We start from the raw sequence: 25,220 nt of genomic DNA, 5'->3' as shown, positions 1-25,220 counted from the left end.
TCAGCCTCAGACATTCCCTCTACTGAGCCCAGCTCTTACATCTCAACCTGGCTCTCCTAGAGCTCAGAAACTGGCCTGGTCCCAACACTTGAACCCCCGGGCATGGTGGAACAGACAACTCACCCCCAGACTTACCATGTGCTTTCCCCATACATGGTCCCCACATAAACCCCTCGGGCTCCCAGACCCAGCAAAGTAATATTCAAAGGTGGGGTGGTCTAGATGGTAAGCCTGGCTTCTCTCCCACGGGGCAGCCTCTGCTAGTTCTCACACTCCCAGAGATGCTTCTCGGGTAATTTGGTGGCTCTGTGCAGGCCACAGATTTGTTACGTTCTTCTCATGAACTCCCAGAAGGCAGGAGCCTGGGCTTGGTTGCTCAGGGAAACCGCAGAGACCTCACAGAGGCCCCGTGCTTGGAAGCAGAAGTGGCACCAACATTGGGCAAAGTGGTGGGGTCAAGAGGAAGGGTGGGGGTACTAGGTGAGAATGATAGATGGTATCACAGCCCAACTGTCACACTGGAGTCCTGGGAGGAGGGGGACGTGGCTTAGTCCTGCCTGCCCCCTGAAGCCTCATCCCCCACCCATATTTCCTAGGTAACTTGACCTTACCTGCAAGACCCCGCCCATTCCTGGGAGGGGTCTTGGAAAAGGTAGATAAGCTTTTGAGCCAGGGGATTAGGGTTTCTGCCCTGCTGGGCTCTCTGGCTTTTGGGTCTTTGGCTTTCTGGTCTTTGACCAGCATGGAGGTCAAAGGAAGATGGCTTAAAAGGAGTTAAGATGCAGGGCTAGCGAAGAATGGCTGTGCTTGAAAGGTTATGATATAGGCCACACACATGTGGTGGATAGGGTATGAATAAAGTTGATGCTTCCTGATGCCTGCCTGTGAGTGAGTTCAATACCCGTCGCTTTCCTGGACCCCAGACCCACTGGTTGATGGGGGATGAAGCCACGTGGCCAGGGCCTAAGGACAAAGGCATCCATCCTTCACCATCCATCTCCATCCACCACCATCTTTAATTATTTGATTCAACAGCCCCCTGGATGCCCTGTCTCTGTGAGCACCCCAAAGAATCCAGGACACCTGAGTTTGCTGGGGCGAGCCTGTGTAGGCAGGGAAGCTGGTGGGGCAGCCATGAGCCCACAGAAATGGAATTTGGTTTCTGTGATCCATGCCTAAGTGTTGACCCCTCACCCTCACAGGCCTGTCTTTCCCCTTTTGCTGAGGACCTAGTGGCCTCATCTGTTCTGGCCTGGTTGTCATTTTCTGTCCCCTACCCCCAAACCCACCCTATAATTCAGGATTCATACAGCCAGGTGAGTTTGCTTGGGCAGAAGTTGAGGGACCCTCATCTAGCCAGGAGGAATTCTTGTCCAGCCAAGCTCCAGGCAAGGCACAGCCTAAGAAGACCCTTAACCCAACACCCTGTAGGGCAGAATGTATGCAGACACCTCCTGGCACTTTTTAAGTCTGCTGGAACCCAGCAGTCTGAGGCTTGAGGCCCACGGCTCACTGCTGCCTCTGCCATGGGGCTGCCAGATGTGGCTTGGGTGGGCAGCTGCCAGCTCCCCCAGGCAGAGTCCCCAGTCATGGCATGCAGGGCTGAGTGCCCCAGGAAGGAATGTGTCTGGCGGTACTGGGGACAGTGTTGTGTCCAAACCATCTCCTCTCCCTGGTCTACATTCCTTCCCTTCCCACCTCGGGGTGCAGAAGTGGGGGGGCATTTTTCGAGTCGGAAAATAAAATCAACGAGGCAAAGGCATGCCAGGCCTCTCTGGGCTCCATAGTTGGGCCTCACTGCTCAGCTAGTCAGTAAGGGTGGGCTGAAAGGGGGTTTGGAGAGTCCATCTAAGGCACCAGTGCTCACCAGCAGGGAGTTCCCATGCCATATGCCACCTCCAGAGGACCTGCTTTTTTGAAACTTCCATCCTTCCACCCTTATTCCCTTCCTTTCTTTCCTTCCACCTGTATGTCCTTCCTTCCTTCTATCCATCTTTCTTCCATCCTCCCTCTCGCCTCTCTCCCTCCCTCCTTCCCTCCCTCTCTCTTTCCCTTCTTCTCTTCCTTCCTTCCCTCCCTGTTCTTTCTTTTCTTTTTGTTTTTTAATTTTGGGTCACATCCAGCGATGCTCAAAGGTTACTTCTGGCTCTGTTCTCAGGAATTACTCCTGGGAGTGCTCGGGGAACCATATAGGATGCCAGGGATGGAACCCAGGCTGTCCACATGCAAAGCAAGTGCCCTACCGCTGTGCTATCACTTTGGCCCCCTTTTCTGCAACTTCCTCCTAAGTGGGAGGGAAAAGAGTAGGTGCAGGTACTGAGAGGCCTCCAGCCAGCAGAGATGCCACAGATGTCACAGATGGCCCAAGACTCAGTGGGGTTGGCTGCAACCCTATACAAGGCCTCCAGTCTCGGGCCTGATTTTTCCATGGGGTATGCCTCAGTTCCCCTACTGCAAGGTGAGTGGAATAGGGTCTTGATCACATGGGGGAAACGAGGGGGCTTCATTTTCACAGGAAGCTATGAGGGTATTTTCTCCTGTTTTGTTTCTTGCCAACCCAGGACACTAGTCTCTGTGGCCTATCCCACCCTCTAAGCAAGACTGTATTATATTGCAGTTTCCCTGTCACTTTACTCATTTGATCACACTTAAACATGGCAGGAGACACTGATAGACATCGGTCTCTGTCCATCTGCAAGTTATTCCCAAAGCAGGACTTTTACAAAATATAAAGTTCTGGTCCCCTTGAGCCAGTCTAGGGAGGTCAGTCCCTGGGACAAGGGGTCTTCAGGGTCTTCAGACTGGCAGCCTGCAGGGGAGACAGCCTCTGCTTTGTTCCTACCAGGAGCAGACACCTTGCCAGGGCTTACCTTGGTGGTGACAGCAGAAGTGGAGCTGGCCACGAGGCTGGTGATGGCCTCCCCGCTGCCGGTGGTGCAGGGGGCAGGGGCTGTGGCAGGCGTGGGCAGCCTGGAGGGCACCACGGGTAGTGGCAAGAGCCCGGGCCGAGCACTAAGGCTGCTGGCCGTAGCTCCCCCGGCCCCGCTGGCGGTGGCACTGCAGACACTGGTGGTCCCGTGCGTCCCATTGGCGCTCCACTCGCGGCGGTCCCAGCCCACCCGGTAATCTCTTTCGAAGCGACTGTGGTGCCGGGACATCTCGGTGGGCCGAGGCTGCTCCTCACGGGGAAACAGAGGCCGGACCTGCTGGCACAGAGTGGAGAAGAAGCGATTCAGACTGATGGCAGATGACAGCCAAGGGTGCAAGAAGGGGAGTCCGAATTGGCTCCATCTGTGAAGCACTTTTGTTACATTTTTTTGTTTGTTTGTTTTTGGGCCACACCTGGTGGCACTTAGGGGTTATTTCTAGCTCTGCACTCAGAAGTCTCTCCTAAAAAAACAAAAAACAAGAAAACAAAACTCGGGGCTGGAGAGATAGCATGGAGGTAGGGCATTTATCTTTTTTTTTTTTTATTTTTTTTTTATTTATTTATTTTTTTTTTTGGTTTTTGGGTCACACCTGGCAGTGCTCAGGGGTTATTCCTGGCTCCAGGCTCAGAAATTGCTCCTGGCAGGCACAGGGGACCATATGGGGCGCCGGGATTCGAACCGATGACCTCCTGCATGAAAGGCAAACGCCTTACCTCCATGCTATCTCTCCGGCCCCTAGGGCATTTATCTTTCATGCAGAAGGACGGTGGTTCGAATCCCGGCATCCCATATGGTCCCCCAAGCCTGCCAGGAGTGATTTCTGAGTGTAGAGCCAGGAGTAACCCCTGAACCCTACCGGGTGTGACTCCAAAACAAACAAACAAAAAAGTCTTTCCTGGCAGGCACTGGGTACCATATAGGATGCTGGGATTCGAACCACTGTTCGTCCTGGATCGTCTACGTGCAAGGCAAATGCCTTACTGCTGTGCTATCTCTCCAGCTTCTGACCCTAATTTTTTTAGACACTTTATTTATTAATTGATTAATGATTGTTTTTTGGGCCACACCTGGTGATGCTCAGGGGTTACTCCTGGCTCTGTGCTCGGAAATCACTCCTGGCCAGTTTGGGGGATCATATGCGATGCCAGAAACAGAACCTCGTTTGTCCCAGGTTGGCCACATGCAAGGCAAATGCCCTACCACTCTATTATCTCTCTGGCCCCCATTTTTGTTACATTTTTGTTTTGTTTTTGAGCCATACCAGGCAGCCCTCAGGAATTACTCCTGACTCTGTGTTCAGAAATTACCCCTGGCAGGCTCGAGGGGCCATACGAATGTTGGGGATCGAACCTGGGTCAGTCATAAGCAAGGAAAACTCTCTACTGTGCTCTGCCCCCCGCTGTGAAGCACTTTAGCTGCCTATGATTAGAGACTTTGGAAGGTTCTTAGCTGGGAGAGTGGGGTCCCACTGACCCTTTCTGCAGCAAGGAAAAGATGCATCGTGTGGTCAAAAGGCTGTGGGCAGGGCTTGGACCTGGTGAAGTGGTGAAGATTTGAAGTGAGACCATTCTGTGGTCCCATGGCCCCAAGCATGTGATATGTGTGTGCTCCCATGGGGTGCGATGTTCTGCTCACCAGGCCCCGCTGTGGAACATGGGATCTGGGGTGACATTTTCCTCTACCCTGGGAGGAAGAGGTGTGTGCATGTACAGCAGAGAGTCCTGACCTCAGTCTCACTGGACACAATAAAGGGGTGGCCCAAAGTTGAGGCATGGGTTGCCTTTCCTCCCTTGGACCATATATAGAGCTGGGCGTTCATAGAGAATAAATGAGCCCCAGGAGCAAGATAGTAGAGTGGGTAGGGCATTTGCCTCAAGTGCTTCCAACCCTGGTTTGATCTCCAGAATTTCATATAAACCCAGAATCAGCCAGGAATAAATTGCTGAGCATCATTAAGTATGCCCCCCTAAAACAAACAAACAAACAAACAAACAAAAAGAGTGAGTCACTCCAGGTCACAGTGGCTGGAGTGGGACGTTCCACCTTCAGACTGGAGCTTACAGTTGAGCTCAAGTCTGAGAAGAGAAGGCTGGTGAGTCCCTGGGGGCTCAGTGGTTGGCCCCCGAGACCTTGGCTAACCAGCCATCTCTCCACACTCTCCTGGGAGCAGCCCAAAACTCAGGTTGTCATGGAGACGGAGATGCTCGACTGGAAGGCCCTCCCACGCCACGGAGGAAGAAATTTGCTTGGCGTTATGGCGATGGGCAGGGCCCCCAACTACTCTCCATCAGGACCTAAAGAGAGAGGGGAGGGCCCTCTCCAGCACCCCAAGAAAAACCAATAGGGGTGCTCATCTTGCAAAGCCTGGCCCTGCCTGTTCTGAGGGCTTCTCCCTGAAGTCCCTGGGGACCCCCACACCAGGGCAAGGCTGGAGGAGGCCTGAGTGCTTCAGCTGTGCCACTTGCCGCACTGGCTGCTGGCCAGATACCGGATGAGCACACTCATGGTGCGTGGGGAGCTCATGAGTGATGCTTGTCATGTACTACTGTGCTGGTCATACATGGCCGCTGTCCTGGAGCCCACAATACTGGTCTCAGAGCCACTATGGTTCCAAGACTTGGGGTGTGGTGGTGGGAGGGTACTCTACTGCCCATGTGCCGGGGTGGGGGGTTCCCACATCTCCGGAGAGTGGCTGCCACAAGGCAGATCACAGGTGGCTAATGGCCCTTCCTGGCTCCTTGTCATTAAGGGAGCACCAGCTGTGAGGGTCCCCTGAAGGCGTCATTAATCCCCTAGAAGATTGGGGGCTGTGCTGCCTCCAGACAGGGGCTGAGGAATGGGCTCTGCCCCGTTGGGAAATGTATGATCGCCTCATTTAGGGAAGATGTGTTGCCAAACCGCCCCACACCCAAGCAGCATCTTTCATAGTTCTGTTCTTTGTGCCTTTTCTTGAGGAATAGCAGCAGCACACACAACAGCCAGAACAGCCTCTTGTTGAGAGCAGCACTGGGGCCTTTCTTCAAAACAGGCAGTTACCTGAGCAGCAACCGGGGTAGGGGACAGAAATTAGTGGTGGTAGCAAGGCCTTTAGAACAGAACAGTTTCTGCTTCCTGGGGCTGCCCTCTCTATAGCCCTTCTCTATGTAATACCCCATCCTGCAGGGGTCCTCCCATTGCCCTCTCTCCTCTGAGCCCCCAGGCCTGACCCTGCGATGCTCTGGCACATTACACCCCAGTGAGGGTCCATTCTACAGGGGTATGCTCCTCAACAATACATTCTGCTAGACAATCTTCCCTCCAGGTAACCCTGAGCTCAGAGCTCAGACCCAGGTGGTTGCCGCTGCAGAGCTGGGCCCTGAACACCAGGCCTACTGACATGCAGCCTGGCTCCTCTCCCCCAGTTCTCGGTCCCTCAAAAATTTCCTCTGGGGGTGCAGGTGCAAATGCAGATGTGGAATGTGCAGGGAGAGACCACGGATCAACCCTGAGCCTTTCCAATTTCAATGTGGATGGATCATAGAAGGCTGAGTGATAGAAGTCAGAGGGAGAAGGTGTCAGAGGGACAGTAAAGTGGGTAAGGCACTTGCCTTGCACATGGCTGACTTGGGTTCATTCCCTGGCACTGTATAGGGTCCTCTGAGTTCCACCAGGAATGATCCCAGAACAGAGCCAGGAGTCATCCCTGAGCACTGTCGGATGTGGCCCCCAAATAAAACAAAATGAACAAATAAAAGTCAGAAGGAGAAGCAAAAATGCTGGTAGGATCCACTCACGTAAAAGCTAAGGAAACAAAGCAAATGAGTAAGGAAAGCAAACAAAAACGAAAGCTTGGATACAGAGAACAGATCTGTGGTGTACAGGGGCTGCATGGCCAGGAGGCTGCTGGGGTGCCCATGCAGCCAGCACAGATGTGACGTTCCCTGGCACATGCCCGAGGCCTTGATAATGTCACAGGCACATGCAATTAGGGCAAAATTCATTTCTAAAGATATTGAAAACTTGAAAAAAATAAAGCTTGGGCTGAAACTCAGTGGTAGGATCCATGTCACATATGTGTAAGATCCTGGGTGAGATCCTTGCACCATGATAAAATAAAATAAAAGAAAGAAAGAAAGTAGGGGCCGGAGAGATAGCATGGAGGTAAGGCATAAGGTAATGGTGGCATAGAGCCAGGAGTAACTCCTGAGCATTGCTGGGTGTGACAAGAGAGAGAGAGAGAGAGAGGGAGAGAGAGGGAGAGAGAGAGAGAGAGAGAGAGAGAGAGAGAGAGAGAGAGAGAGAGAGAGAGAGAGAGAGAGAGAGAGAGAGAGAGAGAAGAAAGGAAGGAAGGAAGGAAGGAAGGAAGGAAGGAAGGAAGAGAGAGAAAGAAAGAATGAATGAATGAATTTCCCATACCGGCTAACCCCAGGTATATTTCCCAGGTCTGAGACCAGCCAAAATGTTTGGGGTGACACCCCTCATCAGATCCCAGACCCTACACAATGGTGGAGGGCTGGCCCTGGGGGAAGCAAGAGGAGTGTCTATGAAAGCCCCCATTGCTCACTGCAGCCACCACTGACCTCTAACTGGCCCTTGAAAGCCACCAAGCAGTGCTCCCTCTGATGCCCAAAGGCAAAAGTAAGAAGGTGCTAATGCTGCTCTGACACAGCAGGAAGCAGGGGACTGGGCCAAGCATCAGCAGCATTGGTCCTGGCTGGGGATGTGGAGTGCTGCAGGGTTTCAGGTAGGTCACCAGTACTCCAGTCTACATTCTTCCCAAGAAATGGGTGCACCGGTGCAGGCAAGACAAAGGAGCCTAAACCTTGAGCTTTTTTTGTTTTGTTTTTGGGCTACACTCAGCGTTGCTCAGGGGTTACTCCTGGCTCTGAACTCAGAAATCACTCCTGGCAGGCTTGAGGGACCATATGGGATGCCTGGAATTGAACCCAGGCCTGCCTCGGGTCGGCTGCGTACAAGGCAAATGCCTTACCACTGTGCTATCTCTCTGGCCCCAGCCTTGAGCATTTAATCCTCGACACCCTGGGATTCCTCACTGCCTAATACGAGGCAGCCAGTGTTCTGTGGCCCTAAGATGGGCTTGGGACAGAGTTTTTTTTCTGGGGGTGGGGGGGGGAAGTAGAGGGGACGGTATTCCACAATTATAGGGCTTATAATACATGACCCCCAAAGACAAGTGTTACAAAATTCTCTTTTGGTGATAGATTACAGAAAAAATGCCACCAATTCCTTTTCTGGTCACAGTGTGTCATGCCCCCCAGAAAGGCAATCTCATGGTCTCAAACTACCACCTTAGATAAACATAATCAAAAGACATTTCCCTCCCTCCCTCAGCTATATCTGGGAAACAACAGGCCGACAGGGTTTTTGAGGTTGTGATCTTATAACCACCCCCCATCCTCCCATCCCCCTCAAAGGCACACACAGAGAAGAGACTTGAGTCATGGGACTCATTGGCCGAGCATTTGAGCTATTGCCATTGGTGTAAATCACAGTCAAGGTGATAAAGAATATGAGGAAGGAGCTGCAAAGAGCAGAGAGACTATTAGCAGCTTGAGTCCAGGGAAGAAGGGAGGGTAGTGGGGTGTGGAAACACTGAGGGAGCTGGGCAGTGCCTCAGGGTGTGGATGTACCAATCCGAAGAGGATTAAGGAATGTTATTGTCCCCCAAGAAGGCACCTTGTGGGGCTGGAGAGATGGCATTTGCCTTGCATAAAGCCAATTCAGGAAGGACGGTGTTCGAATCCCAGCATCCCATATGGTCCCCCGTGCCTGCCAGGAGCGATTTCTGAGCACAGAGCCAGGAGTAACTCCTGAGCACCACCATGTATGACCCCTCCCCTCCAAAGAAAACAGAAAAAACAAAAAAGAAGGCACCTTGTCCCTTTGAGTCCTCCCTCCTGGTGGAAAAGCTGAAACCAGGAGCCTGCCGGCCTAGCACTTGCTTCTTCTTCAGGCTCTCTCTGCTTTCCCTCAATGCGTGCCTCCGTCATTCTGCTACTTGCAGAATTGAGTTAAGTCAACCCGGGCTCTGCTCGTAGCATGAAATAGGGTTCCTCAGTGACCCGTGCTGATGAATGAAGCCTGCTTGGAGCCGGAAGCCAAGCCCAGCAGCCAGAGTCGCCCCAGAGAAAGACGGATGGATGTATGCTCTTGATTTCACTGCCCAAAAATGCTCTTGCAATTTGATTTCTTTGAGACAAGAGTCTATTCAAAAATCTATTTGGGAGTATTAGGGGATGGCCGTCACATGGCCAGCAGACCACGGTGCTTGTGACAGGATAGTATGTTCCCTCAGAGGTTGGGCGACAGCTGACTACTCTTCTAATCCACTGAGGAAGTGGCATCAGGGCTGATAGGTGCAGGCCTGCTCTGAGAGCCAGGGCCGGTCCAGTCCTCTGTGCTGAGCGAATGTGGGACCTTGGAGCATTTCTGTTCTCTATTTCCAGTGGGATCCTGGAGGACTGGACCCCTGCTTCTTGGAATCCCTTGCTCAGAACCATCATCACAAGAATTTTCAGGTTGGCTTCCTCTCCTGGGGCCTGCCTTGGGGTTAATACAGGCTCTTTCCTAGTGAAGTCACAGCAAACCTGCTGACCACAGTCTTGCTCTGTGATGCCTAGTTTTCTGCAGGATCCCCAAAGTAGGCCAGTGCTAGGGGATGGCTCTTGATTTCTGGAAAAGAGTGGGTGCCCCAGCATAGAGTGACGAGCAGAACAGAGCTGAGGGTACCAGCGACAGCTGTTGTCTGAAGACAACGGCCCCATTTCTAGGGTACCCACTCACTTCAAAACATAGAGTATACCCAGATGAGGGCAGCATAAAGTGCATAAAGTAAGGGTGTCCCTCCCTGCTCAGGGCTTGCTGCATCCTGCCCAGATGGGGGCCTGCAGTCTGGGGCCATTGTTTGGGAAGGTGCTAAGGCGCATTCTCCATGTACTAGCTTCAAATTTTCACTTTTTATTCGGGGTGTGTTGTCTTAATTAAATTCAATTAAATATCCTAACCCACCCAGACCGTAGGGCAGCCCGTGGCAAGCCCTGCATGTTCTCACCGCCCAGGCATGTAGTTGCATCTCTGAAGCAGGGCTGCCTGTTTGAACAGCTTGTGTGTAGTCATCAACACAGAGATTCTTGTTGCCTTTCTGTTTACTTTTAGATGAACTGAGCAGGATACCTGGCTTCAGCACTGCCTCTTCTTCCAGATGGAGTGGCCTGGGCTCATGGGCCATGTCCACAAGCTGCAAATTATCCCCAGAGTTTCCTGTCCTGAGTTGGCCATTACTTGAGTAGGTTCAACCTCCCCCAGGACTCCCTGGAGTCCCTAGGCTGATGAATGCACAAGATCCTACTGGTTAAATGCCCAGGACACAAAGACTCTCAGAGGGCACTGTGCTGGCCTGCCATGGCTTTGGAATCAGCCACCTCAGGGGATAATCTGCCCAAATCTCAAGGCTTAAATGCCACCTGTACCATTTGCTCAGGCTGCCTGCTCTCCCCAGTGCCCACTCCAGGGTTTCTTCAGGTCCTGCTGGGATGAAGCCTCCCACATGGAGGCTTAGGGAGGCCCTCATAAGCACGCACACACACACACACACACACACACACACACACACACACACACACACACACACACACACACACTGGCTCTTGGTGCTTCCATGGGGGAGAGAGGATTCTTCTATTTGCTCTCAAATCTTTGGCCAAAGCAAAGGCACCTGACCATGGTGAACTTCCAGGCCTGCGAGTGCCACCCTGTCATGTCAGGAGAAATGTATTGGGAAAATGAGGTGTGCAAAGGGAGTAAGAGGGCATGTCTGTGTGGGTGCATGTGTGAGTGAGTGTTAGAATGTCTAGGCAGGACTGAGGTCTCCTCTGAACTCCACACTGCCTTGAACCTCTATATCTGCATCAGCCATGACAATAACCTTGACTATTTCTGTCCCAGGAGGCTGACAGCTCCCCAGAGACAGCTCCCATCTCCTGCCCAAGTCAGATTCTCCAGGAGGACCCTGGGTTCACACACAGTTGAGGGTTCCTCTGACCTTTACTGAGCTGACCTGTTCCTAAAGGGGCAGGAAGTGAACAGGAAAGACATGACCTTGCACAGGGCTCATCTCCACAGTGTTCAAGGAAGGCCCTCCTCTGTGTCACCTCTTCTTGGAAGCTATCCCAGACTGCCCATATGGCAGGGAGAGCCCACAGGCCTCCCCCGGCACCTGGGACTCTCTCCTCATTCCAGATCTCTGAGATGATAGCTGGGAAGCGCCTAATGAAACAGGCTGAGCTCAGCGGGACATCAGCGGCAACCAGATTTCTTTTTCTCCTACTACTTCTCTGCAAACCTGTTCTGTTGAACTCATGGTCTTCTTTTTATTTTTTTATTTTTAAATGTAAAGATTTTTGCAGGCGCTTTGGGTATCACTTCTGTTCTTATTGCTGCTGCCTCTACCACGGAGAGCCGGACAGCCACCACTTCCCAATTGCTGATTCAGCACCTGGCCGTGCAGCAAAGGATTGTTTGTGTATTAGTAATTCCCTTTCCCAGACACCTACAAGGAGAACGTGGCATTATGCCTAAGTCCATAAGGAAGGGTAAGTCGCTGGCTGGGGCCATGTCGCTAACAAACATCAAGGCCCACCCGAAAAGCACTGTCTTGGCTGCTCCATTGCCAAGACCATTCTCTGCAGAAACTTTGGGCTTCCTTGCCATTCAAAGCTATTCCCCTGCCCCAACTTGGAGGGACCCAGACTCAGAACTCTGCAAATGGGTGATGGGCAAAGGAGGGTGCTGGCCTCTAATCCTGCTCCCTGCCCAGCCACACTTATGGCAGTTTCCCCAGTGTCACAGGCAGGAGGTGGAATGGGCAAGGTGTGGCCGGAGCAAGGCTGACTCTTAGAGGCTTCAGCACAGTGGATGCCCAGAGCCCCCTCAATTCTCCAAATACTAGAGGGTACCATGTTGGAGCTCCCAGGATGGGCCCCAGTACAGACCCCTAAGCTCCTTTAAATCCCATATCCACCAGCTGCCTTCTCGGTGGGGTCCTCCAACAGCTCTTCCCTCTGACTTCCTAGAAGCGTGAACATGACCCCACCTCGATGACTTAATGCCCCCTTAAGAGTCCTGGCACCAACAGATGAGTGGCTAAAGAAACTGCGGTACATATACACAATGGAATACCATGCAGCCGTCAGGAGAGATGAAGTCATGAAATTTTCCTATACATGGATGTACATGGAATCTATTATGCTGAGTGAAATAAGTCAGAGGGAGAGAGAAAGACGAAGAATAGTTTCACTTATCGATGGGTTTTAAGAAAAATGAAAGACATTTTTAGCAGTATCTCAGAGACAAGAGAGATGAGGGCTGGTAGGTGCAGCTCATGACATGAAGCTCACCACATAGAGTGATGAGTGCAGTTAGAGAAATAACTACACTGAGAACTATCATAACAATGTGAACGAATGAGGGAAGTTGAAAACCTGTCTCGAGTACAGGTGTGGGTGGGGTGGGGAGGAGGAAGATCTGGGAAATTGGTGGTGGGAATCTTGCACTGGTGAAGGGGGGTGTTCTTTACATGACTGTAATCATACAACTAATCACGGAGTAATCACGGTGTTTAAATAAAGATAATTTAACAATAAAAAAAAAAGAAAAAAAGAGTCCTGGCATACACCCCATCCCAGCTCTAAGTTGTACCTGCCTCAGTGAGAACACAGGTTGCTTAGGGGCTCACAGTGGCCCAGGGAGTGCTGGAGGGATGAAGGTGGGAAGGGGACAGCAGATCACTTTGGCACTCGCTTCTCTCTGGGACAACTGTCCTTAGGTGTGGCCTGCCCTGTGCTGACCTGAGACATTCCCAACATCCGTCAGAAGGGACCCTGAGCCCTTCTCCTAACTTCACCCTTCCCGTGGTCATTGCTACTGTCATTGCTACTGTGTCTGCAATGCTGTGAGTGCAAACCTCAGGACTTTGGTACATGCTCTTTCTGTACCCTTATGTCCTCTTTTTTTTTTGTTTGTTTGTTTGTTTGTGTTTTGGGTCTCGGGGCTTCCTCCTGGCTCTATGCTCAGAAATTGCTCCTGGCAGGCTTGGGGGACCATCTGGGATGCTGGGATTCGAACCACCGCCATTCCGCATGCAAGGCAACGGCCCCACCTCCATGCTATCTCTGGATCCTTATGCCTTCTTCTTAAGTTCAACTTTCTCAGTGAGCTTACTCTCTAGGTTTAAAGAAAGGACTCTTTGTATTTTAAGTCTTGATAGCTCTTAGTGTCTTTACTAGACTTCATATACTGTTGGTAGAGGCCTGTACCTCTATTGGTTTTGTTTTCTTTAATTCCCCCCTGCTGTAATGTACCTTTTACTTTTGTTTTTGTTTTTTAGTGTTTTGGTCACATCCAGTGGCGCTCAGGGGTTATTCCTGGCTCTGCGCTCAGAAATTGCTCCTGGTAGGCTTGGGGGACCATATGGGATGCCGGGAATCGAACCAGGGTCTGTCCTGTGTTGGCCATGTGCAAGGCAAATGCCCTACTGCTGTGCTATTGCTCCAGCCCTTTGGAATGTACATTTTATAAAGGTACTTTTAGATATGCCAAGTCATCAAATCTGCAAAACAATAACCTATTACAGCAGTTGGCTCCATGTTTCAGAAGAGGAAACGAAGACAGAGAAAGGATAAACCCACTGACCGAGGTCACTCATTTAGCTAGGACAGAGTAGGATTCAAATCCGGCTGCACAGTTATCACGCCAGTGACGCAAATGGCTGCATCTTGGATCAGTGCCAGGCCTCCTGGCGGGTCTGGAGAGGAAATAAACCATGGATGGGAGACTATATGGGATGCCAGGAATCGAACCAGGTGCCTCCTGGATTGGCTGCATGCAAGGCAAATGCCTCACTGCTGTGCTATCTCTCTGGCCCTGCTTGTTCTAAGTTTTAGAGAGCTGTGCAGTCTAGATGGACAGAACATTAATCCGCCTAGAACCATAGCTGAGACTCATATGTGGCCCAGCCAGGCCCCCCACTCTCTCTCTCCAGTGCCCCCAGAGAGCATGGGAGAGTCCTCTGAGTGTGCCTGGGATGACATCATGAGTATTCGCTGGGCAGATCTGAGGGCATCCTTTGGTTCCAAGCAACCTACTTCTAATGTGGTGGTATCAGGAGTACTGAGAAAGTACCATGCCCCACTGTCTCCTGAGCCTTAAGCCATGAAACAATCCCTCAGAGGAAATGGCTCAGGCGGCCGTTTATTAAAACACAACTGTTCCCTCAGTGGCCTTTCAGCAGTGGAAATACCAAATAGCTTTGAGGCTCCAGCCGGCCCCAAACAAACCTGGCAGGAATGGGCACTAAGGTGCTATCTGACTTTTAATCTGCCTGCTTTCCCCCCCCCCCCCCCCCCCCCCGTCTGGAAGGTTTAATGAAATGTCGCACTGAAAGGAAACAAGGAAATCAGAAGCATCAGAGGTGAGGGACAGAGATTTAATTTCTTGCCTGGGCCTCCCATTTGTATACACCCCAAGGAAGAGCCTTCAGAGTGAGAACAATGGGAAACCCTGTTTGGGGGGTAGGGTTAGATGGTGGGGTCAGGCCCTGAGAAGAGGGATAACATTTTTTACAATGAACCCAGTCACTGTGCTTCCCCCATGTCCGCTTCTCCCTTTCTTGGGGATGACTATGATGTGTTCCCAACTTTGCTTGTTTCTAGCAGGGCCGGGTGGGCTAGTCCTGACCAGGGAGGTTCAGAACTGAGTTGCACAAAACCGAGTTCCTCCAGCAGGCCCTTGAGGTCATAAGCAGGGCAGGCTCCCTCCTTCTGCCCCCTGCAGAGCACTGCAAAGCCCAGATGCCAGACAAACACGGCGCCAGGAACCTTGGTCCTTGTGGGGGTCAGTGAACACAAGTGCTTCCTGATGACCTCTTCTGAACTCTAAACCGAGAGCCAATTCAGCAGCCACTGGTTTAACCGCCTCACATTTTGGACTTGGCGGGGCTGAAGAGCTAACACAGCAGTAGGGTGTTTGTCTCGCATGCAGCCCACCCAGGACAGTTGGTGGTTCGAATCCTGGCTTCCCATAGAGTGCCTCAGCCTTGCCAGGAATGATTTCTGTGTGCAGATACAGGAGTAACCCGAGTGCCGCCATGTGTGACCCAAACAAACAAACAAACAAACAAAAAATTTGGGGCTTGTTGGTCTTAGCAAGCACCTTGCCAGACAAATGCAATTTTAGTCTTCTAGATGATAAGACAGCAGGGCTAGGCAGCTGGAGACCACCCAGAGCCATGCAGGGGTCAATCCCCTGAGTCCCCTCCATTGGTGGCCCAAGCACAAAGGCCAGGAGTTGCACTGAGGCTGACCTGCAGAGGAAACTCTCTGGGAAGAGTTCCTGAGCCCTAAGCAGCAGATTGTCCCTGCACCCCAGTCCCTCCCCTGCTACTTCCTTCTGTTCCCCACAGAAGAAAATACAGGCAGGTCCAGGCCAGATACCAGCTCCCCGGGGACTGTCTTCCAAATGCCTGACAAGCCCCGTGGACAGCACATGCTCTGTAGAAAAGGTCATCTCCAGCGAGAGCAGGAGACACATCACCAAACAGCCAAACCAGGAGAGCCAGCTGCCCCCAAAGGGCATGTGGCAGCGAAGAGGGGGAGTGTGACCCAGGACCTGACTGCTGACAGACCTGGGTGTCTGTCCAGCTATTTGCTGGTGGCACTGCAGATAAGGCTGAAATGGGTCCTGAAGGGGCCCTCTGGTCCAGAAAGTGGAGTTGGTGATAGAAAGGGAAAGGAATAAGTCACGCGCAAATGTAAGTGAGTGCCAGGTTTTGGGAGGTTATTTTTATTTATTTAATTTTCTTTGTTTGTTTTTGGGCCACCCTTGTTGACTCTCAGGGGTTACTCCTGGCTATGTGCTCAGAAATTGCTCCTAGCTCAGGGGACCAATGGGGTGCCAGAGATTGAATGCAGGTCCATCCTGAGTCAGACGTTTGCAAGGCAAGCGACCTACAGCTATGCTGTCGCTCCGGCCTCTATTTTTATTTTTTTAAAATAATGCCCATTCAGTTGGTCAACAAACTATGTAGAAGGCCCACACCTAAGGATGCTAATGGCAAGAGATGCCTGACACCACTGAGCCTGCAGGAGAATGTGATCCTCTAGAGAGAAACCATGAGTCCCTCCCTCATTCTCTGCAAAGCTATTTATTATTATTATTATTATTACTATTATTATTATTATTAATTTTTTAGGCCACACCTGGCTGTGCTCAAGGAGTTCAGAACTCCTGGTTCTGCACTCAGGAATCACTCTTGATTCACTCAGGGTACCGGGATGGAACCTGTGTTGGTTGCATGCAAGACAAGTACTGTACCCACTGTACTATCTCTATGACCCCTGCAAAGCTATCTGAAACAGGAGATTAAAGAGAGAGAGAGAGAAAGGAAAATGCAACACAACAGTCCATTACCTTTGCTAATGCCCTTTCTGCACCCCTTCTGTGGTTCAGTGCTGCATTCCAGGCTATTGTGGGGACCCATACCCCAGCCACTTCCAGACAGGCAATGAGGGGAGGAGGGAGTGGGTGTTAATTACTTCCCAGGAGGAATCCTCCAGTTCCCTCACTGTTCCAGCAGCTGTGACACCATAGCCAGAAACAAGAGCATCTGGATAGGATCCCACCTCCTGCCTCCTGCTCTCCTGGGGCTGGATTCAGGCCCCGCCAACCCAAAGGTCATCTTGTCAGAAACCATAGCCCCACTGCCAGCTCCAGGAGCACCAACTCAGTAGATGGCTTTCTGACTTTGCTTGGAAACATGTTTTAGTAATGAGTCAGCAGTCAGCAAGGGGAGTGCACTTTCTGGGTGCAAGAATGCAGGGTGAATTGCTGTCCAGAAACCTCGAATCACCCCATTCGTGGCCGGCTTGCTTTTGCTCACTATCTGTCTAAAACACAGAGGTGTGTGTGTGGTTGTGTGTGTGTGTGTGTGTGTGTGTGTGTGTGTGTGTGTGTGTGTGTGTCCCTGCTGCTGCTAACCTAGTACTGTGGGGGCTCAGGCTAGCCACAGAAAGAATAAAGTAGAAGAATGTCCTCAGGATCCCTTCTGACAAAACTGGACCAACCCTCAAGGGGCCAGAAAGGAACACTGATGCCAGGCACCGGGGTGAGTCCCTAGACTTTTGGGGCTGGCTTTCCCCTTGTGCATTTCCCCACAGCACCCCACCTTGTAGCCAGGCCAGCACAGACTTCTCCTTTGATGCCCTCTCATGTACCCTGATGCACCCCCAATAACTGAATGTTCTAACCTCTCTGTGAACCCACTCATGGCTGTGGCTTGGTTCATGCTGTGGCCTATGATCAGATTCCTCTCTGATGAAGGCGGGGACAGTTGTTCCCAGCATAACAAACAGAATCATGAATGTGTGTTGTCTGTCTAGCACCCAGTCTCCAGTTGGTTGGGTAATGGGGGTACTGCCTGTTCTCCGTGGTGCCCATGAGCTCAGATCCAGCACAGGGGAATTTGTGATCAGGCCAGGAACGTGAGTGCTGTCTCTTCTTCCTGACTGTAGTGAGAGGTTCAGATTCCATGAGCTGCACATTCAAATTCCCTCCATCTACTGGAAGTGCTCAGAAAATCAAGGTGCTTGGAGCCTGGATCTCAGACAATGAGGTAGCCACAGCCTTGGTGTCCTCCTCCAGCCCGGGAGGAGGCAGAGGAGAGAAATAGCCAACCTGTGCATTACAGGAGTGAACTTATTTATTTATTTTTTGTCACACTGGTGGTACTCAGGGGTTACTCCTAGCTCTGTGCTCAGAAATCGCTCCTGGCAGGATCAGGGGACTATATGGGATGCCAGGGATCTAACCAGGATTAGTCCTGGGCCGGCTGTATGCAAGGCAAATGCCCTTCCAACTGTGCTATCACTCCAACTCAGGAGTTGTTTTGTTTAGGACCATGAGTCTGAGTTGGGTTCCTATCAGTGCAACTCCACAGGGTTCATCTGTGCTCTGCCCTATGGTCAGAAGCAATGAATTCTGTCTGAACATGAGTTCTGGGTCACCCAGCAAATTTGACTGTGACTTGGGGAATTGGAGGGATTCTGTGAGCATGCACAGGAAAGAAAGCAACTGGAGCTTAGAAAGTGCCTGCCCAGTTATGTTGCCTGTGTGAATGGAAACTGTTTTCTGAGTGAGTGGAAATGCTTTTAAGTAGTACTGCCAGATTTGGTGGTTGCCAACCTTATGGAGTCCGTGTAGGCCTGGGAATGTCTTTAGTGGACTGAGGACCCAGCACTTCAATCTTACTTTATTTCAATGAATGCGACTATGCTTTGGGTTCGTGGCTACTGTGTTGGACTGTGGCGAGGGTGTGGGGGGTCAGAGGTTCTTGTGGGTAAGGTAGGAGGAGGAGGAGGAAGGAGTCCTTCTGAACTGAAGGGCCAGATACAAGACCCTGCAAAGGGTTCCAGAAGTGTATAAAGCCAACTCAAGGAGCTAGGGTGGAGCTAAAAGAAGGTCTCAGGCAAGGAGTAAGCTTTGAGAGGTGCGATGGTGGTTAGGGGTATATAGAGCCTGAGAGGAGAGAGATCAGCCCCAGGGACACAGAGAAGGTAGATGGAGGTGGCAGACACAAATGTTCAGTGTCATGGGCATTGAGGGGGCAACCAGTCAAATTGCAAAATTGTCCCCAGGTCAATGCTGTAGAGACTGTCAGAGACACAAGGTCAGAGTAAGAAAGGAAGAGGCAGTCCAGGAAGCAGCTGGTGGTGGGAGAGTGTCATGTCATTCAAATCATCTTGAATTATTAGGGGAGACTCATTTTTCTTCTGGGATGACATCATTTGGAGATAACTGCAATGGGTTTTTTGAAATGTACAATCTTAACCAAGAACAAAAGAGCCTAGCCATTTTAAAGACAAGACAGTTCTGCAATGTACTTCGTATTTCTCTCCATGCTGAGAAGAACATGATATAAAGCATCATCTTCAGAGCCCAAAGCATCCAAGAGGAAATGGATCCCAATTAACTGCTCGATGGCCCTCCCACAAACCCCTGGCACCTTCTAGTTAGATTCTAGGGTTCTGCTGGGTTTTCACTCCATCAAGACTGAGAGGAGGAGTTTAGACAGACAGTGAGAAGGAGGGGGGTCGGAGAATGAGGCGTACACCCCACACATTCGCACTGTGGGCCCGAGGCAGGTCGGCTAAACAGGACAGGCAGAGGTGGCAAAAACAACCAGTAAGCCAGATAAATGTCCTCAGTGGGCTACATGTGGCCAGTGGGTCGTAGTTTGAGGACCCCATGGCTTAACATATCCGTTCCTCATGCCTCAGCCTAGTTCTGTCCAGAGATAGTGATTGTGGCAAGGTCCTGTATCCCCAAATGCTAACCAGGGCCAGTTCTGGAGTCCCATGATGCACACACATTCTAACCTTGGCAGCAAGCTTTGTAGGTCCATGTAGAAGAGGCAGACTTACTTCCTGTCAAGAACCAGAGCCTTGAGTCTACTTTATGACTCCGTTTATCCTCTGTGCATTTCCCAAAGCCCCAAATATCCCATTGAGGGTCCAGAATCAGAATCTTGAATGAGTTGTGGAACATGGAGTGCTTCTTGCGCATCCCAGCTGTAGAGGTACCAGGTGTTTCTCTTCAACATGCAGCTCCTGGGACGTGACCACACTTCCCACCGCCCAGTGTCACGGCAGAGAGAAAGAACTATCACCTTCACATTCCCACTTCAGTCCTGCAGTTCTGTGCACCCTCAATTCCACCAGAACCCCCTCCTGGCTTTTGAGCTTCGAGCCAAATCTGCATTCCTGGCAGCCAAGCAGTGGTCGCACTATTGGCTGTGAGCATTGAGTTAGGGTGAGCCCTCTGGGTCTCCAGGAGGTGGCTGAGTGTGTGCTGAATTGTTTGTGCTTGCAGCTCAGAGCCACGGAGAAGAAACTGTTCCTTCTGAAAAGATACCAACAGCCCTTCCCTTCCTTTTTGGCAACACAGCACAGGGGGCAAAAAGGCAAACAGACTTGGTTTATCCCTCCCTTTAACTGCACACTGCAGGAGCTCACAGGAGGGCTGCTGAGAGGGAAGAAAGAGCAAGTAAAAGGGAGGTCACAGGACAGTGTGTGTGTGCGTGTGTGTGCGTGTGTGTGCGTGTGTGTGTGCGTGCGTGTGTGTGTGTGTGTGTGTGTGTGTGTGTGTGTATCTGATGTGGCTGTTTGCTCTTCACTATTCATGAGGCGGGAGAGAACCCAGAAGCTGGCCAATGAGAGCCTCTATTCCTATAAGCCTGGCCTGCATTTATTGATAGAAGCCCCAGGATAACAGGATAAACAGTTCTTAGTTTCTTCCCACAGCCCTGGCTCAGGACTTGTCAACAGATCCTCTCTTTGTTCCCCCAAGGCCTGCGAGCAGGAGACCTTGATGGAGCGAGCTAGCGCCAGACTCAATATTCTGCCTCTGTTTTGCAAACACAAAGGTCAGCAGCCCCTGGCAGGAGGCAGTGGTGGTGCCAAGACGGTCCCGAGTTCCTGAGGTCTGAGGCAGTGGCGGTGGGGATGGTGTTAGGACACTGAAAGGACAAACCTGCCAGGTCCCCGAGGCCCAGGTGGGCAAGCCCATTCCTTCCATCCTCTGCCAAGGGCCTCTTTGGGGGCCGGCCCCCTGCTGTGACAAGCCCTGGTGTCACTCTGAATTATAGGCTGTGGAGCAACCCAGGCTGACAGCCAGGCCCATCTGCAGAGTGTGCTTTCTTTCCCGTCTCTGCAGTGTGTCTCTGCAGTGTCGGGGCCTCTGGGGAGTCCTGGAAGGGGTTGCGAGCGTCGACAGAGCAATCTAGGGAAAGTCGCCCATAAAGGTCGCGGGCTGTGGCTACATGTAGTCTGAGAAAGTCACAGTGAGGAAATCAAGTTAGAGCAGAGAGTGCTGCGTCCATCTGAGTCTGGCACTTGGGAAGGGACTGACTACTCTGCGGAAAAAGCCAGCAGACGGGGGGGGGGGGGGGGGGACACGACGACTGTGTTTTGAACAGCAGAAGTCAAACTCTGAGCCTCTGAAATAAAAGATGCTGAGATGTATACGTAAGATTAGGGGGTCAGAGAGATAGCACAGTGTTAGGACATTTGCCTTGCATGCGGCCGACTCAGCAGGGACCCGGTTCAATTCCCAGCACCCATATGGTCCACCAGTCTGCCAGGGGAGATTTCTGAGTGCAGAGCCAGGAGTGACCCCTAATCACCACTAGCTGTGCCCCAACAACCAATCAACGAATTAATCAATAAATAAAGTTTTAAAGAAAAGAAAGTAAGTTTAGGCTTCAGATAGTTTAAAAAACAAAATCCGGGGCTGGAGAGATAGCATGGAGGTATGGCATTTGCCTTGCAAGGAGAAGGACGGAGGTTCAAGTCCCGGCATCCCATATGATCTCCTGAGCCTGCCAGGAGCGATTTCTGAGTGTAGAGCCAGGAGTACCCCTTAGCCCTGCCGGGTATGACCCAGAACAAACAAACAAACAAACAAACAAAACCCAAAAAAGAAAAAAAAATTTTTTTTCTTAAGAAGGATTTCCCAGGGCCCGGAGAGATAGCATGGCGGCATTTGCCTTGCAAGCAGCCGATCCAGGACCAAAGGTGGTTGGTTCGAATCCCGGTGTCCCATATGGTCCCCCGTGCCTGCCAGGAGCTATTTCTGAGCAGACAGCCAGGAGTAACCCTTGAGCAACGCCGGGTGTGGCCCAAAAACCAAAAAAAAAAAAAAAGAAGGATTTCCCAGCTGGAAATATAGTAGGGCACTTGCTTTGTCTACAGCTGGACTCTGCTTAGTTTCCCATGTGGTAATCTGAGCACTGCCAGAAGTCATTTCTGATTCCAGAGACAGAAATAAGCCCCGAACATTGCTGGGTGTGGCCCTAAAATCGAAAGGATTCCCCACCTCTGATATAATACGTGGAATAAACAAGTGATTTTTCACTCTGGACAAGAATTGGGTGCTGAAAGGAGATAAAGTGATAGGCACGATAACCGCCCCCCCCCCCAGTAACAATACTGCACACCACAGTGTCTAAGAGGGGGCGAAGAAGTGAGCAAGGGTGGTAGTGGTGGAAATGTCTGGCCCAGAAGCAGGCAGAGGGTAGGGTGGAAGGAAACTGGGCCATTGGTGATGGGAAAAGCGCACTGGTGAAGGGTGTTGGACACCGACTGAATGAAACTCAATCATGAACAACTTTGTGTCTGTGAAAAATCCAACTGTATATGAACAAACTTGTAGTCAGTGTTTAAATAGAGTAATAAAAATGAATAAACGAAACAAGTGATCTCTTTGCCCACTATGAGAACATATTTCAATGTCACTTAGTATCTGCACAAGGCTATGAAACATCATTATCCATTTTCAAACGCTTTCCTCTTCGCCAATAGAACCACTGTCCCTGTTAAACACGGACCCCCTTCCCTTTTCCCCTTCCTCATCCCAGTCTCTAATAAATACTCTCTTATCTTCTGTCTATGAATTGGACAGCTCCAGGGACCTCTAAGAAGGCAGAATCTTACACTTCCCTTAGGATCCTCCTGGTTTCATTTAGTGCAACACCCGAAGGCTCCCCAGTACCAGAGTTTATACCTGCAAGTATGCATTAGGTCCTTCCCTGTGAAGGCAGAGGAATAATATTCCCTTAACTACTCTCGAATGCTACTTAACGAGCGGTATGTGTGTTGAACGCATCACCTGGAGATTTTGTGGTCCCCACAGCATCCTGGAGCCGAAACGCACAATCCCAGAGTGCCAGGCCATATTTCTTCCTGCCTCCCTCCATAGAGGTAGTATGTGGGTGCTATCACTACACCCACAAGCCACCACAGATCTGAATGTCTCTGCCTGGCACGGGAGTGCACATGACACTGTGATACCCCTTTATCCTTCCAAAGGCTCTTGGGTGGAGCCCACTTTTTAATTATTACAAATGGTCCTGAGGCAAAAGAGGGAGCCCCTATTGTTGGAGAGGCCATGGAGTTTATAGTTCCGGGAACCCTTTGCCCTCAAGCCCCTATGCCCTGGTGAGAGGCTGTCTCCAGCTTGAGCAGGGCACAAAGCTGGTGCCTGGCAGCTTTTCTGTGGCAGGTCAGGCTGGGCAGGAAGCCAAGGTCTGGGTTGAAAGGATTACAATTCCACTAGCACAGTCCCTTGGCTCTGGAGCAATCCTGTGACATGCTGTTTAGACACACGTCTCAGTGCCTGTCCATAGCAGGAAGGAGTCCTCAGGGTCAGCACAGGCCTTGTGTTCTAGCCTGCCTCTTGCTTTTTGTTTATGTTTTTTTGGGTGCACCCAATGGTGCAGGTGTCAGGGCTTATTCCTGGCAATGCTCAGGGGCCCTTATGTGGTGTCAGGGATCAAACTGGAGTTGGCTAAGTGCAAGGCCAGTGCCTTACCTCTTATCTCTTGCTTTGCTAACAGATTTACTCTTATCAGGTATATCTACTTCTCTACTCTAGTGATAGGCCATTTCTATTCATCCAGAAACTTCTTCCTGGGGGCCAGAAATGAAGGAAGAGGGGATAAGGGAAGCCAGAGAAACTTCAGGCAAAGGCCCGGGTAGGGCTTTTAGGCTGTGTAACCCCACATGCCCTCAGCTCTGAGTCACAACAGCTACTTTCCCACTATTCTAATTCCGTAGTTGATTAACCACCCACAGAAGTCTGATAAGGGAAGTTTGAAACCACAAGATCTCAAAACAGAAGTACATCTTCTTTCACTCCAAACTCACTGCAGCAGCTTTGGCAGGTGGAGCTGGGAGAAGAGGGAACAGTGACCTCCACATATTGAAGCTTAGGGAGAGACACTGAAAGGAATAAGAGGCCTGACAACTGGAAACCCCACTCCTGGGCTTCCCCAAAATCTCCTTCCTTTCTTTATTGGGCCACACTTGGTGGTGCTCAGAGCTTACTCTTGGCTCTGTGCTCAGAGATCACTCCTGGTAGGGCTTAAGGGATCATATGTGGTGTCAGGGATCGAGGCTCAGTTTTTCACATGGAAGACAAGTCCCTGTCCTATTTCTCCAGCCTGAAAATCTACTTTTTCAGTGGGACATACAAAGCACCCCTCATTGCACTGGTGGGTAGACTGCCCTTCTGGATGTTTCTGGCAATCCCAAGTTGCAGTCTTCCCCTTTGGGAAGGACAGTTTCAACTAAAGTGCATTCCTAGCTGCCAAGGCCCTGCTTCCTGAGAGCGGTGTTGAGACAAACAGGCTGTGTGGCAAAGTACTTGACACCAGGAGTGCTGTAGACCTGGCTTGGTTAAAACACGTTGTTGTGGTGTGTACCACTGGTGGCTCACTCTCGGATGTGGGCTCATTAACACAAATTGCTATGCTAACATCACCGAAAACAGCACAGAGGCAAAGGAAGAGTCACCCATGTGGTCCCTCAGAGGCTCTTCAGAGTGGTTCATCATCCCCCCCCCCCCAATCTTCAAAGCCAAACACCTGAATTTGATTCACACATACACAAGCTGCCTTGCCTGGGCGGTGGCAGAAAAGCATGAAACGAAAGCACTGGCTTGCTGGAACACAGGAAAGAAGCTAATGGCTATTCTGAAAGGTTTCTGAAGGCCACGGATCATGCGCGCAAGTTTCAGCCAAAAGAACAACGTTATAGTTCCACAAAGGGCGTCAACCTGGAACCCCTGGTGTGTGTGTGTTTGAAAGACGCTGGAACATGTACTGCGCCAGGAAAATAATTTTTCCTAAGAGCAACCCTTCTTCTCCAAACCCTGCTTATCCCAAAGACAAGTTGGAGAAGGAGCCTGGGCTCAGCCTAAGGGGAGGGGACATCTGTTGGGCTGCACCAGCAAGGGGACCCCCGGCCCTTTTATTCTGGGTGATGCCCTTAAATCTTCAAACTGTGCACCCTATGCTCTCTCATGCCATCTCTCCCTTCCACCCCTCTGCTTCCTGCCTCGACCTTCCTCCTAGAGACATTCTCATGGCTCTGGAGAAGCACCTGGAACTTTCTGGAAGTCTCAAGCAGGGCATTCCAGAAAGAAGTACAACCTCTGTGGCACTGCCATCTCAGTGCACTGTCCTGGGAAAGGGTACAGCTCACTTCCTCTAGATAGATCCACATTTCCCCACCCCACCCCACCCCACAAACACTCTCTCTCTCTCTCTCTCTCTCTCTCTCTCTCTCTCTCTCTCTCTCTCTCTCATCTCACGTACACACCTTGGTATACACTTCTCAAGCTCTGTTTGTGCAGAGTGGCTGAACATTCCTCCTCAAACAGAAAAGACCATTAAAGTCAATA

At 51.0% G+C, this 25,220-nt stretch overlaps 1 protein-coding gene across 1 annotated transcript in view; it reads right to left on the bottom strand.

Annotated features, from left to right (window-relative positions):
* KLHL29 (kelch like family member 29) overlaps positions 1 to 25,220 on the bottom strand; it is a 257,953-nt gene that overhangs the window by 100,450 nt on the left and 132,283 nt on the right. Inside the window, exon 3 of the mRNA XM_049784506.1 lies at positions 2,871 to 3,203. Coding sequence (XP_049640463.1) covers positions 2,871 to 3,158 — 288 coding nt within the window. The 5' untranslated portion in view covers positions 3,159 to 3,203. The remainder of the gene's footprint in view (positions 1 to 2,870; positions 3,204 to 25,220) is intronic.

This window comes from Suncus etruscus, chromosome 12 (genome assembly GCF_024139225.1).
Source record: "Suncus etruscus isolate mSunEtr1 chromosome 12, mSunEtr1.pri.cur, whole genome shotgun sequence".
NCBI lineage: Eukaryota > Metazoa > Chordata > Mammalia > Eulipotyphla > Soricidae > Suncus > Suncus etruscus.
The sequence above is the reverse complement of the archived record's forward strand: the minus strand, read 5'-3'. Positions and strand labels throughout refer to the sequence as shown.